The 18,172-nt window shown below is 58.5% G+C and overlaps 1 protein-coding gene across 3 annotated transcripts; it reads left to right on the top strand.

Annotated features, from left to right (window-relative positions):
- The first annotated feature begins 772 nt into the window (after positions 1–772).
- PROM2 (prominin 2) lies at positions 773–17,721 on the top strand. 3 transcript variants are annotated; one of them, XM_070573572.1, is made up of 24 exons: positions 773–1,986; positions 2,675–2,724; positions 3,157–3,359; positions 3,453–3,573; positions 3,863–3,926; positions 4,214–4,303; positions 4,623–4,822; positions 5,208–5,282; positions 6,075–6,138; positions 6,391–6,550; positions 6,895–7,047; positions 8,030–8,153; positions 8,659–8,750; positions 8,878–8,962; positions 11,116–11,262; positions 11,770–11,841; positions 12,688–12,780; positions 12,921–12,974; positions 13,302–13,382; positions 13,598–13,666; positions 14,472–14,561; positions 14,786–14,892; positions 15,231–15,305; positions 15,520–17,721. In XM_070573572.1, exons 1-23 carry the CDS (start codon positions 1,512–1,514, stop codon positions 15,292–15,294), a joined length of 2,733 nt encoding a protein of 910 aa, XP_070429673.1. In that variant the 5' UTR covers positions 773–1,511; the 3' UTR covers positions 15,295–15,305; positions 15,520–17,721. The 3 variants fall into 3 exon arrangements, 2 of the variants coding, with proteins under 2 accessions (XP_070429673.1, XP_070429674.1); XM_070573573.1 differs by having other exon boundaries at positions 1,581–1,986; positions 3,157–3,307; XR_011526349.1 differs by having other exon boundaries at positions 1,585–1,986; positions 12,921–13,194.
- The last annotated feature ends 451 nt before the right edge of the window (positions 17,722–18,172 follow it).

Raw genomic sequence — 18,172 nt, 5'->3', positions numbered from 1 at the left:
GAGTAGTTCCTTCTCACAGCTCACAGTGAGGAGGAGAGAGAGAGGAGGAGCAGGCCCCTGGGAGACCAGCCTCCCTGATGGCAGCCTCCAGGGGGCCATGGGGGCCCCAGCAAAGGCGGAGGGCTCGGTGAGTCAGATGGGAAGGGTGAAAGGTGGAGATGGTCACAGGGCAGTGTGGTCAGGGGCCTCCCTCCACATGCGGGGGCTGGGCCTCCAGGGGCAGTGCTGGCCCTGGACCCTCCCCAGACCTGAGGTGCCAGGTCACCCCCAGCCCATTCCTCTCTGCAGCCCTGATCCTCATCTCTGAGTCACCCTTTGATGAGGTTCCATTTCCTGTCTGCACCCCGTTATTAACTGGACTGTTCCTTCTATGTCCGTGTACTCTTGCGCCGTGGCTCTGAGAAAACTTTCGGGGCAGTGACAGGAAGTGTTAAGGACTGTGCCAAAAGCCCAGCCCCATCTCAAAAAAATGTCACTTCTTTATCACTGACCTTCCCATAGCAGCCAAAAAGCCCTGTGCCCCTCACCCACCCCACAAACGACAGCTGAGTTTGGGGGTTGCAGGGGCCACAGACCCAGCCCCTCCATCCAGGGCTCCCGTTGAGGGGGGAGCTGCCATGAAAACTCACAAACCTCTATTCTTTGAACACAAATAAAAATAAACATGTGTTTATTGCACAGAAACCAGAAAGTGCAGATGAGCAGAGAATTAAAAACTGCCCACGATCCCACCCAGAGATGATCACTGTTTCCTGCCTAGCCCTGTGCACTGTTTCATAATCAGCTTTTCGCACTTGTTAACACATTGTATCTTTCAGGTCAAAAGAGCCATTTCCACATCATTTTCTGGAATGACTGCCCAGTGTGTCACGTGAGTTGCTCATTTTACCAACTCCTTCGTGGAGGTGGCATGGGGACTGTTTCTGGTATGGTGAATAATGCTGCCAGGAACACGCTCCCTCCGTTTAGCAATATCTCCCTACAACCTGCTCAGCTATCCTCTGGGTATTGGGCACGCAGCCATGCACGGAACAGAGACCTGCGCAGACACATCTCCGGGTACATCCTCAATTAGTTCTTTCAGCTGACGACCGGATGGGGCACTGCTGGGCCGCAGGGCACCCCTCTGCTGGGACTCACCATCTCAAAGGACCGAGCCTAAGTGGCCCCTCTGAGAGCCACTCTAGACAAAGCCTCACGGCTTCTCTGCTCCAGATGGCCTGGCGCATGACTGGAGAGGACAGACCAGGCCCCAGGAGAAGCCCGGAGAGGAGCCTGGTTCCCGGGCCTGTGTACCAGTGTTGCCACCCCTTGGGCCAGGGCTTCACTGGGTGGCTGTTTTCCCAGCCTCCAGATTGGGCTGCCAGGTCTCGGCACGAAATATAATATTTGAAGTTGGGCCACCCTAGATAATACAGAACGACGGAGGTGCCTCCCCTCCCCAGTTCAGAGGCAGCCCTCTCAAGAGGATCTGGGGAGGGGAGAGGGCACCCAGGATCCCACCCCAGGCTATGAGGGCGGGTCCGGACCTGGCCCTGCCCCCCTACCCCAGGCCTCCGCCCCTGCCCTTCCAGCGTTCCAGGCGGGTCGGCGCCCAGGTAGATCGGGAGCCCAAACCTGTCGGGCCGGTTTTGAGAGCTGTGGGACCGAGGCTGGTGAAGGATGCACGGCCTGCCCCGTGCTCCGCCCGCTCTCTCAGCCGCCTGAGTCCGGCTCCTGCCTGCCCTGCAGCCCACCGGGCCGACCCCATGATGCGCGCGCCAGGCCTCCTGGCGCCCCTGCTGGGCCTGGGGCTGGCCCTGAGACTGCCGGGGTCGGGGGCCGCGGACTGCGGGTCCCTCGGCCCGGTGGACCGCCTGGCATTCGCCCCGGCGGCCAGGGCGCCGTGGATGGCCCCTCGCGTCCGCGCGCCGGGTCCCCTGGACCCCCTCTATGGCACCGTGCGCAGCTTCCTCTCCGTGGTGCAGCTGAACCCCTTCCCCGCTGGTGAGTGCGCCTCCTCCCCCGGGCAGTCTTTGGGAGTTGTTGCGTCCCCAGCCAACACCCCTGCCCCGCTCCACCGTGGGGTGTGCCTGCCCTGTTAGCAGGCACTTGGAAGGCAGGGTCTCCATCATTTCCCACTCCCATCTTCCTTCCCAGAAGCCCCGGGGACCCAGGGGTATCACCTGGAGTCGCTCCAGGACCTTCCTGTGTGACCTTGGGCAAGCCCCTTTTCCTTTCTGAACCTCAGTTTCTGGTCTTAAAGTAGAGGAAATTACGTTAGAAGTTCCCAAAGACCTGGTTAAGATTTTCTCTGGGTCCAGTGGTGCCAAGGGTTGGAAGAACCAGGAGGGGCTGCGCGACCCCTCCCAGCCTGTCTCCTGTCTCTTGAGGGGAAGGGTGCTAGGCCAGGCCCCTTCTCTGCTTTTTACCAGGCCAGTGGTTTCCCTGCTGCAGGGCCTAACTGTAGGACCCAGGAGGAAGGGCTGGCCAGGCCTCTCCTCAGCCACCCCCTTTCCTAGTAGCACCCAGACACTGCCTTCCCGGAGGTGCCCAGGTGGGGGGGGTGGGGGGGGTGGGGGGGGTGGGGGGGGTGGGGGCCCTCTGCAAAGCCCACCTTTGCCTGGCAGTGGGGGTGAGCACCGGGGCAGGGCAGTCGCTGCCCCCAAACCTCCAGCGTGGCTCTTTCCCATAGGGCTGGTAAAGACCCTGCTGAATGAGCCAGCTTCCGTGAAGGTGGATGAGGTGAGCCCTGGGGGAGGTGCAGGCGAGGCAGTTGGGTGAGCATGAGGGGCAGAAGTAGAAAGGCCTTGCTCAGCTCAGCTCAGCTCAGCCCACCTTGCAGCGTGTCCCCCAGGGTGGGGTCTCGGGCATCCCTTCCCCTCTTGCATGAGCGCTGTAGTCGGCAGACCAGGGTTCAATCCCCAGCTCTGCCGTTAACTGGCTGTGGGTTTGCAGTCAGCCCCAACCTCCTTGAACTTCAGTCTCCTCATTTGTAAGACGGTAAATAACAATGAGACCCTGCACCTCGTATGGGTTCAACCAGTTGCGTGCCCGTGCCTGCGCGTGCGTTCCCCCGCGTGCGTTCCCGCCCCTTCCGGTTTCCCCCTGAAGTCGGGTGGGGGCGAGCGGGGATGGGGAGGTCAGTACAGCGCTCAGGCCGTGCTCCCTGCCCAGGTGGTGCGGTACCAGGCAGGCTACCTGGTGTGCGCTGTGATCGCCGGCCTCTACCTCCTGGTGCTGCCTACCGCCGGCCTCTGTTTCTGTTGCTGCCGCCGCCGCCGGCGCTGTGGAGGCCGCGTGAAGACGGAGCACAAGGCGATGGCCTGTGAGCGAGGCACCCTCATGGCCTTCCTGCTGCTGACCACCCTCGTGCTGCTGTGAGGGGCGCCCAGGCCAGGCGGGAGGTGTGGGCCGAGGCCGAGGCTCCCACGGGCACCCAGCAAGCCCCTTCCTCCTCCCTGTCCCCGTAGGATTGGTGTGGTCTCTGCCTTTGTCACCAACCAGCGTGTGCATGAGCAGGTGGGCCCCAGTGCTGCGGCTGTGCCTGAGACTCTGCTCAGCCTCCGGGGGCTGTTCTCTCATGTCCCCCAGGTGAGCACCGAGTAACGCCTTATCCCCACACGGCCCCCTGAGCACCAGACCCAGGAGGGACAGAGCAAAGTGGGTCCTGCAAATTAGCCCGTAGCCTGCAAACTGGAAAGGGTGCCCCTTCCGACATGCACCTGACTGCCACCTGCTGGAGAGTCGCTGTGATACATAAATGCACCCGCAGTGTCCTCAGGGTGGACACCCAGCTGTACACCAGGATGGGGAAAGGGACCAGAGCGGGAGCTGTCGGGTGACAGGGGAGGAGCAGCCTCATGGCCCTGTGTTTGCCTAGGAGCTGCAGGCCGTGGCACAGCAGTTCTCTCTTCCCCAGGAGCGAGTCTTGAAGGAGCTGGATGGTGAGGGTTACAGCTGGCCGGCAGGCTGGCCAGCCCCAGGGTCCCCCTGCTCCGGCCTTCCTTGGGGGGCCCTCTCATCCCCTCATCCCAGGCTCCACCTGGGATCACCCTCACAGAGGTGGGGCTCGGGCCCAGCAGGGCAGCACAGCAGCCACTCTGCTGCAGGACCAAGAAGCCAGTGCCCACCTTGCGGAACCCAGTGCCAGGGTCTGGGGAGGCTAGATAGACGGGCGGGGAGGGCCCCTAGGCTCCTGGGGGGCAGCCCTGCAAACAGCCTTGCTCTCCAGGTGTAGGCGTGAGCATCGGGAGCGTGATCCACACCCAGCTCAGGAGCACCGTGTACCAGGCACTGGCCTCAGTGCACAGCCTGGGCCAGGGTGAGTGGGACCATCTCCTGGGTGGGGGTGGGGCCCAGCAGGCGCCCTCCTGGGGGCAGGCCCCGCTCTCATTCAGCACTAGTTTTCTTATGCCACCTCAGCAAGCCCCACCCATGACTTTCTCATGGCTTTATCCCAGGATCCCCTCTGGCATCCCTGTCTACCTCCTGGTTTAACGGGCCCTGGGGCAGTTCCATTGTACAGAGATTGTTGACCGCAGGTCCCTTTGCTTGGGGGAAGGGAAGACGTTCTGCCTCTTGCAAGGTCTCTGAGGATACCAGGAGCAGTGGAGACTTCTCAGTCTGGATGTGGGTCTCAGCCCTGCAGGTCTCCGTGGACCACCTCCGAGCCCTGAACGCCACCTCGGTGGAGCTGCTGGAGGGACAGCAGGACCTGGAGCCGGCTGTCCGGGAGCGCCGGGAGCACCTCCTCGCCCTGCTGCAGGAACCCAGCTGCCGGGGCTGTGCAGAGGCCCTGAGCCAGGCCCGCGCCCTGGAGCTGGGAGCCAACTTCAGCCAGGTGCGGCCCCAGGACGGAGGCCTCTCGGAGAGAAGCAGCCCCCGCTGCCTGCTGCCCCAGGGACCCCAGGCGGCCTGTGTTCTGGTGTTTCCTGAGATGGACTCCTGATCCTTTCCTCTGGCTGCTCCTCCCTTGTCTCCACACACCCAGCTTGATGAGGGTCGTCCTGGCTGTGGCCAAGCCATTTCCTAGGCAGGCACTGTGCGTGAGCTTCCGTATATTAGCCCCTTGAGTTCTCGCTGCCACTCCGGGCAGAAGGGTCTCTGGTGATCCCCATTTTGCACACAAGGTCACTGAGGGTTCAGAGGGCTCTGCTCCCCACCCTCCCCTAGGGACCCCTCTCAGGCCTCTCCATGGACTTTGTCATATCCCTCCCCCTTTTCAGATGCCCGCCATGGACGATGTCCTGCATCAGCTGAAGGGTGTCCCAGAGGCCAACTTCTCCAGCATGGTCCAGGAGGTGAGTGCCTGCCTGGTCTGCCTGACCTTTCCCCTACCTGGGAACTCAGTGAGGGGCCTCAGTTTCCCCCTTTTGGGGTGGTAACCTAAGACTTGGTTCAAATTAAGGCCTCACCTACCACATGGCGCCCTGGGCTGGAGGCTCATGATGCCCATTCTCGAGTACACATGGTCTGGTGGGGGAGGCAGGCCTAGAACTCAGAAGGAAGAGCTAGGACCCTCAAGGCGGGGGCTGGGTGGCTAGGTAGCAGGCACACAAGCTGAGCCCCAGAGGACAGGCAGGCTATCTTGGGTGGAGACGGGCTGTGGGGGAGGGCGCAGCGTGAGTCAACAGCTGTGACCCAGGGCCTGGAAAATGCCGGCGTTGGGGAAATGGTGAGTCAGCTGTGCAGGGTGGCTGGAGCGGAAGGTTCTAGGAGGGAGAAAGTGGGAGCTGAGGCTGGAAGAGTAGGCTGGAGCTGGACTTTAGGGAAATACACCTGGCAGGATGTGCGGGATGGATGAGAGAGATGAGAGGATGGCTGTGAGTCTACTGCAACAGTCTAGGCGAGAGGGGTGGGAGAGAAAGGAGGGGTCTTTGAGGAGCAATGTTTTGGGGAGTTGAGTCAGGCCGGGCCAAGGGAGGGGAAAAGAAGGCATGGACTAAGAGAGCAAAAGGAAGCCTGTTTCCTGATTTCTTGAGCTGGGAGAACCAAGGGGGGTGTCCTCCCTCTGGGCCTACTGACGTTGGGGTCCCCCAAGCTGGGACACCCAGGCAGAGAGTGGGAGGCACAGCCACCTTTGGTTCTGGCAGGAGAACAGCACCTTCAACTCCCTCCCGCTCTTGGCTGCCCTGCAGACGGCCGACATGGTCAGAGGTGAGGCCCTGCGCAGGGGCCAGGCTGGCTGTCCAGCGTGCCACCCCCACCGCACCCCTACCAAAGAGGCTCGTTGAGAGAGGAGAGGGGCGGTGGTGTGGGGTGGGGGAGAGGGAAGGCTGTCCTCTTGGCTGGGCCTGGACAGAGAACAGCCCCTCTCTGTGGGTCCCAGATGTTTTTCCTGCACATCTGTCTCCTCCCCGGGCGCCCGGGTGCCTTCCCAACCCCGTAAGTCCCTGCTGCTTTGGGCAGAGCTGAAGAAGGCCATGGCCCAGGAGCCTGGAGGGCTGAGGACACTGGCTGAAGCGTTCCCGGCCTGGGAGGCAGCCTCTCGCTGGAGCCGGGCACTGGAGGAGGTGGAAGAGAGCAGCCGCCCCTACCTGAAGGAGGTGCAGAGATATGAGAAATACAGGTGCCCGGGAACCCTTGGGGGTGGGGGTGGGCAGCCCAGCCTCTCAGCCACCCTGGGCCCAATTTCCAGCTCTCATCAACTCCTCATTATGCTAAGCCTCTGCCTCCCTTTAAGCCAAGACCCCTTACTCCGTGGGCCTCCATGTCCCCACTTCGGCTGTGTGCCCTTGGGATCTGAGCTTGGGAACCCCATTGGAGCAGAGGGTCCTCAGGAAGTGTCCACATCTCACTTCTAAAGCCTTAACCTTGGGGTTAGTGGCCTCACTCAGCCACCAGGTCCTACACTAGCCCATCCTGGTACCCAGCTGCCCGTTCTTGGTGACACCCGTACCTTCTCTGTGGCAGGTGGATTATGGGCTGTGTGCTGTGTTCCGTGGTCCTACTTGTGGTGGTCTGTAACCTGCTGGGCCTCAACCTGGGCATCTGGGGGCTGTCTGCCAGGGAGGACCCCAGCCACTCAGAAGCCAAGGGCGAGGCTGGAGCCCGCTTCCTCATGGCGTAAGAAGGGCTGGGGAGAGGAGGGCTGGGGAGGGCTCTCCCCACTGGGCTGGGCATGTTCCCCTCACGCCCGTGGACAGCTCCTAGTGTGGCTACATGAGCGGGTCCTGGGAATCGAGAGACTGAGCTCCACTTCTCACTCTGGCACCAACTTGCGGGTGGCACTGGACACACTGCTAGCCCGTCTGCGTCTCAGTGTCCTCATCTGTATAAAAGGGTTGGAATGAAGCAGGAATAGCAGATAAGAAGTGCTTCCTCCTCCCACACCAGTGGCAACTATAATAATCAATGGGCACTCATTCCCACCGAGCCCAGACACAGCCTCAGAATCCTTCTTAACCTAGCATCCAGGCAGCACCACCAATAGGAGGTGGCACCAGAGGTAGAATCTGTTTTACATCCCTGGACTAAATGATCTCTAAGGTCAGGGCTGCCACATTCACTTGTGCAGGCTGGTCGCTGCATAAAAGTGCCTGGCCAAAGGGGAAAATGGGGGCTGAAATCCAGCCCATGTTTCACTCTCCAAGCCTCAAAACCTGGCAGGGGGCTGTGCGTCTCTCACAAAGAAGCCCTACAGGTCAGCGGCACTGGTCCTACTCAGGCCCTCTAGGTTGTTGCCCCTGCTCTGGTGGGTCACGCCTGGCCATGCTGAGTAGTCCTGTTGAGGGCTGAGCTCTGGAACTGGTCACCTCCACATACCGCAGGCCCAGAGGCAGGCAGACCTGTCTCTTCAAACAAAATGGCTCCTGTCTCCCTTAGGCTGCCAGGGCACCAGTGATAGGGTAGGGATGGGGGAGGATGAAGTGGGGACACAGTTCTGAGTTCTCCCTTCTGCCCAGGAGGCCGAGTCCCTGGGTTCCTCTGCCCTGGGGCCAGCTCGCTGACCATGCTGGCCCTGGGATGTGGGTGGGGGCAGAGGGTGTGGTCCAGGGCAGCCAGCCTCCTCTCTCCTGCCTCAGCCCCGTCCCTCTGCCTTCCCCAGGGGTGTGGGCTTCAGCTTCCTCTTCGCTGCACCCCTCATCCTCCTCGTCTTTGCCACCTTCCTGGTGGGTGGCAACGTGCAGACGCTGGTGTGCCGGAGCTGGGAGAGTGGGGAGCTCTATGAGGTGAGCCTGCCCTGCTCCAGGGCCCCTAGGCAGGTGGAGGGACGTATAGGCAGAGCAGGAGGGCAGAAGGAGGTGGGAGCCAGAGAGGGCAAGAGGGAGACAGCAAAGGAAAGACAGAAAACCATTGAGGGATAAGGAGAGAGAGAGAGCCCATGAGTCCCTGGGACAGTGCTCAGGCCCCAAGGCAGGGACCCCCAGGGATCCCCCAGGCCTGAGCCCTTCTGTTCTCTGAACACTGAGTCTATGAACTGAGAATCCTGGTTCCCTGGCGCTTCGAGCAGTGAGCCGAGATGTTGGCCCAGATTCTCTGCTGAACACCAGGCTGGCCACCCCTCCTGGAGATTCAGGAGTCAGGGCCCAGGGTGGTTTGAGTTAAAGGCAGGGTTGGGTAGAGTCACAGGGTGTGGTCGCTGCTGTGCCAGGGCAGCATGGGACTAGGCCCTCGGGAGCTGGGACGGCCTTGCCCCCACCCCGCTCCAGGCCTTTCTCCCTGCCCCATCTCCAGTTTGCAGACACCCCAGGGAACTTGCCCTCGTCCATGAACTTGTCCCACCTTCTTGGCCTGAAGAAGGACATCAGCATCCTCCTGGCCTATCAGTGAGTGGGAACCCTGGGTGGGGGACAGGGTGTGAGAAGGAGCCAAGGTGGCCGTCCTGTTAGGGTGGTGTTAGCCCCCGCTTCCCTTTCCTTTCTCTCGTCTTCCATGCCTGCTGCTCCTCCCCAGGCAGTGCAGGGAAGGGGCTGCTCTCTGGAAGGTGCTGCGGCTCAATGACTCCTATGACCTGGAGAAGCACCTGGATATCAGCCAGGTAAGGGAAGCTTCGGAAGGCTGTGCGGACCCCTCCTGCAGCTCCCTCCTCCTCTGATCTTGCCTCTCTGGTGGGACTAGCTCCTTGAACCCTGCAAGAGAAGTCTGCAAGAGTGATAGGTACCTCGGGGGCAGAGTTCCCAGGTGCAAACTCAGGGCCTGCCCCTGGCTGGAGCCCAGGGGGGTTTGTAAGGTGTGTGGGTGGAAGGGAGCATGCCTGGAGGCTACCACCAGCTCTGAGCACTGTGCTCCGGGAAAACTGAACACAGCTGAGGTTGTAGCAGGAAAGGATGGTGTGTGTGTCATGACTGAGGACAGGCATTGGTTGGAATGCTGCAGTCAGAGTGGGGTGGTTGGGGTAGGGGATGTGACAGTGAAAATGATGGGGATGGAGTCAGGTGTCACTAGACGAGGCCTCCCCACAGGCCCCTTGCTGAGTTGTCACACCCAGTAGGTGGGGGCAGGATTCGAACCACCCAGCCTGTTCCCTTACCCACTGGACTTGGCTGGAACTTGGTGTGTAGAACTGGAGAAACTTATCCATGCTGGCAGAAGCCAGTTCTAGGACAAAGAGAAGGAAGAGCCGCTTCACGAGAGGGCATGTACTTTGAGAATGTGGTTCACCTAAGGGTGTACAGAAGCTGTGAAAGATTCCCTCCTTTCTTCTCTGCACGCCTAAGTGAGGTGGGAGGAAAGCTGCCTTGACTCCCAGGGTCCCTGGGGAGCCTTTCTCAAGCATATCCTAGGAAAACCCACATTTCTCCCGCCTGCTTCTCCTCCCATCCCCCCACCCTTAGCATAGTGACTCCTGCTTCTGCATCCTCTCCAGAGACCCTTCCCATGCCTCTTGAATCCACTGCCCATTCTCAGCCCATGGGGTAGGTTCGTCAGGTGGCCCAGAGTTCAGTCCCAACTCCACGCCTTAAACTGTATAACCTGGGGCAGTTTGCGTAATGCCTTAGCTGCCTCCTCCATCAGCATCTCTAACCAGATGAGAGGTCCAGGAGCAGACAATATCCCTGTGCTTGGCCACAGACGCTGCCCCATGGATGGGGGCTGGCCAGGGAGGGCTGCAGCAGGGAGCCTGGGCAGAGGTCCCATGCTGTGCTGGCTGGAAGTCGTGGCTCTCAGAGGGAGGGGTCTCAGGCCTGGTCCTGGGAGGGGAGGGGTCCGGTTCACAGAAGAGTCTGGACAGATAGGGCTTCAGAGGGAGTGAGCATTCCTTGGGGGCCATCTGGCAACATACAAATGTGACCTTAAGAGTACGTGTCCTGAAAGGCGATGATAACGAGCTTGTGATGCAGAGATGAATGAGACAAGTTGTGCTTTCCAGGGTGCCAGGAGGGCTCTGCCCGCCTACAGACATCTCCTGTACCTGTCAGTCACTGATGCCTGAAACGCTGGCCTAAGACCCCCATCTCTGAGAGGATTAGGCCTTTTCTCCCTGTGGGGAAGGCTGCATGTTGGGATAGGGAGAGGTGAGCAGAGCTGGGCTCCATTCTCTAACTTGCTGCGAAGCCTCGGGCAAGTGAATGCTCCTCTCTGGCCTCAGTTTCTCCTCTGTTAAACACTGTGGCTGAATTTCATGCCCTTTAAATCTCTTGCAGCAATGGTTGGAAAATACAGAGAGGCCCTTTTAAACTGCAGTCTGTCTTGGAAATCTGCTTGTGTCCATGCATTCATTCATTTTCACACACTCAACAAACTTGTACTGCGCCCAACATGTGTGAGCCTCTGCTCTAGACACTGAATGCTGGGTATGGATTGGGCAGACAAGGTGCCTCTCTCTTGGAGCTGGTGGCAGTAAACAAGTACACAAATAAATAATGTTAGAGTGACAGGTGCTATAAAGACCTTAACACAAGCTGATGTGATAAAGGTGGGCCGGGGAAGCTATTTTCTGTTGAGTGGCCGGGGAAGCTCTGTGTTACTATCCATTAGCCAGATAAGTGCTGAAGGAGAGCTGGGTCTTAGTGGGGTGGGTTGGAGTGGGGGTGGGGTGGGAAGCAGAGGCCTGCTGGGCGTGTCTGGGGGTGGCCCTAGGTATCCAGAAGGAGGACCCTAAGAGCCTGGTGACCACTCCCCTATGATAGCAGCTCTGGGGCTCTGGCTCAGTGACTGGGCATGCCTCCTGCCCTGTCTCCTCCCTCTCAGTACACCGCCAAGCTACAGCAGGAGTTACGGAGCCTCAAACTGGAAGTGAAGAATCTGGACTTGCTGAGCCCAGCTGCCCGCCGGGACCTGAAGGCCCTGCAGAGCAGTGGGCTCGAGAACATCCGCTACCCTGGCTTCCTCGTTCAGGTCAGCAGTGGGCACGTCAGGCCAGACAGGGGCTGAACAGAGGAGCCTGCAGCTGAGCTGGTTGAGGGGGGTGTCTCGCCTTGTCCTGGCCCTCCACCTTCCCTCAACTCCTCCACATGTCCCTGGGGCCTCTTCCTGTTGGGGGTATCCCCAGGTCACGTGCCGCAGGCGGGTCCTGGTGCTGCTACCTGGGCTGGGCGGGAATGAATCCGCCCCCACCCAGCAGCGTGTGTTGCTGTCCTTGGTTCTGAACCCACTACTGTGGAGAATGTTGGTGGGAAGCCCCCTGTTTGCTAGGTTACACGAGAGGATGCCTCAGTTTTGTTTTTTTTTTCCTTCTGTCCCAATGGGAAACGTCTGATATATTTCACAGGTTCAGGTCAAACCCACCGTGACTGATGTGTCACCATAGACTTAGCTGGTGTGGGGTTCTTTTGAAAAGACTGGGAATTGGGGGCTGGAGGAGGTGGAATCCATCCCCTCTTGGCCTCTCCTGTCTGTCTCCAGATCCAGAAGCCCGTGGTGAACACTGACATGGAGAAGCTGGCCCAGGAGCTGCAAGGACTGGCCCAGACCCAAGTGAGAAGGGAACAGACCCCAGTGGGCAGGCAGGAGTCAGCGAGAGACCTGGGACATGGGAGAGGATAGGAGTGCTCGGATTGGGGAGGGGGTGAGGGCAAAGGCAGGGGATTGAAGGCTGAGGCTCTGGACCCCCCTGGCTGGGCTTAAGGTTGTTGCAGTGTCAGTTCTGACTCAAGCTCTGCCACCAATTGGCTGTGTGGCCTTGGGCAAGTCATTCAACATCTCTGAACCTCAATTTCTTCACCCATAGAGTGGATTTTCCTCAACCTAGATCAGATGAAGTAACTGATCTGACATCATATAGTCAGGCAAGCATTTCTAAGTGCACACTGCTCGTGGACAGGATAGGGGAGTGGTCACCAGGCTCTTAGGGTCCTCCTTCTGGATCTGCAGGGATAGGCGTGAGGACAATACGATGGATCAGATATTATGACAGCTGCCCTCTAGGAGTTTAAACTCCGCTGGAAAAAATAGCAGTTTGTATTTATAAATATTTAAAGTTTAAGAAGCTCTCTTCAAGATCTCTCATAGACCCACACCAACCTTGCATGATGGGTAGACCGAGGAGCATTCTCAAGTTCAGCAGATGCCGTTGCGACTCAGACTGGTTGTGGGGCTCACTTTGGGGCACCGAGCAAGCTGGGAATGGACGTAGAACTTGGTCTTAGGCCCCCAAACCCAGGTCAGGCCGAGGAGCCTATGGAGGCCTCGGTTCTCTGCCTCTGAGCCCAGCGCTCTCCTCCTCCCCTTGGTTTGTCTGGTTGAACAGCTCAGTAAAGGATATACTGGCAGAGGCTGTCCTGTCCTGGGCAGAGTGCCATTCTGATCTCTGTCTCCCCTCAGGGCAGTGCTGTGCTGGGACAGCAGCTGCGGGAGGAGGCCCAAGGGCTCAGAAACCTCTACCAGGAGAAGGTCCTCCCCCAGCAGAGCCTCACGGTAAGTTTGGAGGCCCAGGGAGCCTGGGGCCTGGGAGAGAGGGGAGGCAGGGTGGGGGAATGAAAGAGGAGGGAGGTGCTGGGAACCACTCCCTCCCTATCCATCCCTTTCCCTAACCAGCCCTGATCTCTTCTCCACAGGCCAAACTCAACCTCAGTGTCAGGGCCCTGGCATCCTCTGCCCCAAATCTCCAGGTGGCTCCTGGGGATGGGGAGGATGGGGTGGAGCAGGAGGGCAGCAGAGGGAGGAAGGAGGTGTGGGCCCAGCTGGCTTGGGGCCTCGCCTGGTCTGCCAGGTCCCACTGGATGTTGAGGGTGGGGGTGGGAAGGAATAGGGGTGGAGGAGCGGATCCTTGAGGACCACCGTCTCCAGCCTCTGTGTCCTTAGGGTCTCACACCCCCACCCCGCCCCAAGGTGAGTATGTTGTGTGTTCTATGTTGAATGAAGGAATGGAGGAGTGAATGAGTGGCTGCTTCCTGACTGAGCAGGGCACCGAGTTAAGTCCCTCCCCTTTCCCACAGCTGGAGACCTCCGATGTCCTGGACAAGATCACTAACCTAAGAGGAGAGCTGCCTACCTGGGCCACCCATATCCTGAAGAATGTGAGTCGGGGGATGGGACGGGGCTGGGGGCTGCCTCAGAGCCGGAGGTGGGCTGCAGGGGTAAGGCACATGGGGCTCCCACCCCAGGCTTCTCCAGCCCTGTCTCCTCATCCAGGAAAGCCAGCTCGGCCTGTCCTGATGGTGCCAGGCATTGGGGGTAGAGGGTGCTGGTTCCTGGGACTCCTGCCAGCCCAGGGCTCCTCTCTTTCCTGCAGGAAAGTGAGTGTTTCCTGACCCGGGAGATGGGCTACTTCTCCCAGTACGTGGCCTGGGTGAGAGAGGAGGTGAGTCAGGGCTCACACCCCTCCTGGCCTCAAGCAAGCTCCCAGCGGTACCAGCTATTCTCTCCTCTCCCCTCCTCTGCCCGCTTGACCCCCTTGGGAGTGCCCGGGGCCTTCAGGATTGAACCCCAACTCCCGAACCTGGCATCTGTGCCCCTGCTCGTGCCCGACCTCTGCCACAGCCCTTCTCTGAGGCCTTAGTGTGAGCCAGGCTGGCCACAGCCTTCTAGAACATGCTGTCTACACCTTGCCCCCAAGCCCTTCCTCATGCCAGCCCCCTCACCCAGCTTGTCTGAGGCCAACCCAGTCATCAGAGTCCACCTCCTTCTGCTGGCCTTTGCTGACCCCAGCAAGCTATCTGGCACCCACACTAGGCCAGCAGGCGTCTTGGTAACCTTGAGTGTGTCTGCGTGTGCATGTGCACAACTATGTGAGCATACGCATGTGTGTACACACATGAGTGCAGTGCATATGTGTGTGCACGCACACACGTGTGTTACCTCTCCAGTGGGAGTGTGACTTAAAGCACAGTGCTTGGCACACAGTAGGGCTTAATACAGGCTGGAGAATGGGATGGAAAGGGCAGGAGCTGAGCAAAGAGCCCAGGTCAGTGCGTCCTCATCTCTCTCTACTCCTGCATCCATGTGTCTGTGTATAACTGTGCAGTGGCTCCAACTGCGTCCCTGTCGACCTCTCTCACTGAATATGGGTTGTGATGGGTGATGTCCAGGATGCTGCCTTGACTTGGTCACCAGACACTGTGGGTCTGTGTGTCCCTGCATGTACCTGCCTCATGTTGACACCACAGGTGACTCAGCGCATCGCCACCTGCCAGCCCCTTTCTGGAGCCCTGGACAATGGGCGTGTGGTCCTGTGTGACATGATGGCTGACCCCTGGGTGAGTGCTCACAGTTCATCAGGGCTCATGGACACTGAGGCCCCCATGGGAGGGGCAGCGTGAGCAGAGCCTGCCCCCAGGCCTGCCCTCAGCCCTTCCCCTCAGCTCTGAGAATGCTTCCCCATGCCCCTCATTGAGTCAGTGAGGGGACTAAGGGTGCAGAGTGGGCTGGAAAGGAGTCGCTGCCCAGCCACGGTGAGTTGACCTCACATCCTCTTTTCCAGAACGCCTTCTGGTTCTGCCTGGCATGGTGCACCTTCTTCCTGATCCCCAGCATCATCTTTGCTGTCAAGACCTCCAAATACTTCCGTCCCATCCGGAAACGCCTCAAGTGAGGAGGCTGCCAGAACCGTGGGGGGCAGCAGGGGCCCAAGAAGGAGACCTTCCAGCTGCCGGGCCTGGCCCCCTGCCACACCCCTCCTGAGACCTCAGGGGAGGCTCGGGCCCAGCCCTGAGGAGTCACACACTATGAGGAGCTCCAGGGCCAGCTCTGTGTGTCTGCCCCATAATCTTCTTGCTGCAACTCGTCCACCCAGCTTAGCTTCCTGGACTGTTTCTATACTGGAGAGATTCTGAGGCAGGAAAATCCGGGCTCTGGGTTTGCTCCCTACGTCGGGGCTGAGGCTCTGTGCCTGGGGACTCACTCACTCTCTTTCTGCGATGCCACAGCTCCACCAGCTCTGAGGAGACTCAGCTCTTCCACATCCCCCGGGTCACCTCCCTGAAGCTGTAGGACCCCAGTGGGTAAGTTTCCCCACCCCTTTGATTCGTTGGTGCCAGGGGCGGGGGTGGGGAGGAATGGGGAGGGGTTGGGATCTGGGGTCTCCAGGGCCCAGGAGGGCAGGAAGGTTCTGGGACTTGGGGTCTGGGCACTGGTCCCGTCCAGCAGGGGGCTGACAGCCTGAGGCCTGCTCTCCCCTCCTTCCCCCTCACCTATTTGGTTCTTAATCCGTGACAGGGATGTTTGCAGTACAAAGTGATGCCCAGGTTGCTGCCTGCCCCCTTGACTTGGCCTGGACCAGAGAACTCCTGTCGCTCTTGCCCCCAGAGCCCAGGTCACATGCAGGCCTGGATTGCCGCCCACTCCAGTTGTCTGACCCCATCTTACCTGTCTACCTCCATTCTGCTCAAGACCCCTTCACTCTTCCTCAAAAATGCATTTAACTTCTGTTGAACTACAGGGCCAACAGGTTCTTCCAGATGTCTATCCCTTATCCTCCTTGCTGCACTATATCAGCACCAGGAAGAGCCTGTCCTCAGCCTCTTGCGTGGGACAGACGCCCTGTCCCAGCCCACTCTGTCACCATGCCCCTCCCCTTGCCCACGCCTCCCCCCGCTGCTCTGCAGGCTCCTGGCCCCTTTCCTCATCTACCCTCCCCACTTGCCCCAGCTTCATTCTGTCCCCTCCCCAGCCCTTACGTCCTCTCCCCAGGGAAGCCCTTCTCCCCTTTGTTCCCTCTTGACCTTATCCCACCACCTTGCTGGCCCTCAGGGACCCCTGCCCAACCAAACTAATCAGTAAAGCCACCACGTAGGCCAGGGGCCAGCACAGCCCAGGTCTGGGCCGCTTGTGGGCTCGGCCTCATGGCCCCCAAGCCCTCCACAGACCCCGGCCTGGATTTCTGGTCCCCCAGGGTGTGAGAGATGCCTGTCACGAGGCTGAGCCCCTGCTTGCACCCTGGATTGGAAATAGTGCTGCTGTCCCTCAGCTCCTCTCTGAGCACTGACTCCCTAGGAAGGGACCTGAGATCTGGGCCAGAGCAGGGGCTCCCCCTCGGCTCCCCAGAAGGTGACGTCTTCCACAGCCCCCACCCAGCTTTCCCAGGAGGGAGCTAGTAGCCACAATAGGATTTTGCACTGTGGCCTTTACTCCCTCTGTCCTATGCATGTGGCATAGGGACATCCCTAGTCCATCCCTGTGCCTGCTCTGCATGTTGGACCCTGAGTTCCAGAAACAGGAAAGAGGAGGAGGAGAGAAAAGAGGAGGTGGACAGGACCTCCAGTCCACTAAAGTGTGCTCACTTTCCTGAGCCTTGGCCTTGGGTCCTTGACTCCAGGTTTCCCAGGTTAGGGCCCTGTATGCAGTTGGTGTTTAATGAGAGTTTGTGGAGAGGAGATTCCAAGGCCTCCTTTGCCCACAGGCATCTAGGGATTACCCCAGCAATCAGCAAGTGGGGAGAGGGCCCACTCTGGGAGCAAGCAGACCTCTGTTCACATCCTGGCTGTAACGCTTGTTAGCCAGGGCACCTTGAATGTGCTATGTGGGTCCCCACGACCTCAGTTTCTCCATTTATAAAATGGGGAGAATAGTCAGAGCCTCCTCATAGGGCTGTGAAAAGCGTGATAATGCATGGAAAGCCCTTGGCAGAGGCCTGGCACTGAACAAATGCTGCTGTTTTTTGCCATGACTGTTCTGGGCCAGGGGCAGAGCTGGGTCTGGGCAGGTACAAGGGAAAAGGGCGATGGGTCCCTGTTCAAAGGCGCTTTACGACTGTAGTCTGGGGACTAGCCCCATGGCCGAATGGTTAAGTTCACGTGCTCTGCTTTGGCAGCCCAGGGTTTTGCCAGTTTGGATCCTGGGTGCGGACATGGCACCGCTTATCAGGTCATGCTGAGGCGGCATCCCATGTAGCACAACCAGAAGGACCTACAACTGGAATATACAACTATGTATTGGGGGGCTTTGGGGAGAAGTAGGAAAAAAAAAAAGAAGAAGATTGGCAACAGATATTAGCTCAGGTGCAAATCTTTAAAAAACAAAAAAGGACTTAAAAAAAAAAGATTGTAGTCTGCGGAGTTTTGAGAGTCTCTGTTTAATTGCTTCTTACAAACCAGAAACAAATTTGCTACTAGAAATTGGGATGGTGCACACACAGTGTATTGTCACTATTACAAGCACACTCTCAAATGAGCATCCTTGCAAGTAGCACAACTGCCTCTTTTTGGCTTTCCTCAGAGGTTTTTTTGCTCGTTTCTGATCAGCTACCCTGTGCAAGGGAAATAGAGTGCCCTGCATTTTAAGAATGAAATTGATGGGATAAAAAAAGAAATAGAAATTATTAAAAAATTATTTCCAGTTCTCTTTCAAAATTGCCTACCTTATCTTTTACATATTTGAGTATATTAAACGTAGGTATTTTAAAGTTCAGTAACCCCCTAATATGGAGCCTCCATGAGTCTGTTTCTAGTGTCTGTTGTTTCTCTTGGTTTTTGTTAATTTCGTCTTGTCTCCTCACATACTTGGTGACTTTTGATTGAGTCCCACACATTACATCTGTTAAACCTGTAGAAATAATTCAAGGTGTACAATGAAGTTATCTTCTTCCATGAGGATTATGTTTACATCTGGCGGGTGGCTTGGGACCTAGCAAACCAGGATCTCTTTAATCTACTTTCAGAGATGATTTGAGTCCCTTGAAAGGACTCAAATTTGAGATGATGTGGAGTCCCCTGAAGGGCTGGTCTGCTTCCGGTTCATTTGTATTCCGAGGTCCCAACCCAAAGCACGAAAGATTTGCCGGGCACCCCCTCCTCTTAGTGGGCCTCATTTTTACCTCTTTAGCCCCAGAGGCTGTTAACAGCTCTGCTCAGCATCTCTGCATTCTCTTCCG

Source organism: Equus przewalskii, chromosome 14, assembly GCF_037783145.1.
Source record: "Equus przewalskii isolate Varuska chromosome 14, EquPr2, whole genome shotgun sequence".
Taxonomy (NCBI): domain Eukaryota; kingdom Metazoa; phylum Chordata; class Mammalia; order Perissodactyla; family Equidae; genus Equus; species Equus przewalskii.
This window is presented reverse-complemented; position numbering and strand designations above follow the sequence as displayed.

Bases quoted from the DNA above. Each gene is read 5' to 3' on its own strand.
- PROM2 (XM_070573572.1), top strand. From the start codon at position 1,512: ATGAGGGCGGGTCCGGACCTGGCCCTGCCCCCCTACCCCAGGCCTCCG. The intron at 5,283-6,074 runs GTGAGTGCCTGC...TGGTTCTGGCAG, and splicing joins TCTCCAGCATGGTCCAGGAG to GAGAACAGCACCTTCAACTC. The intron at 12,975-13,301 runs GTGGCTCCTGGG...CCTTTCCCACAG, and splicing joins CCTCTGCCCCAAATCTCCAG to CTGGAGACCTCCGATGTCCT.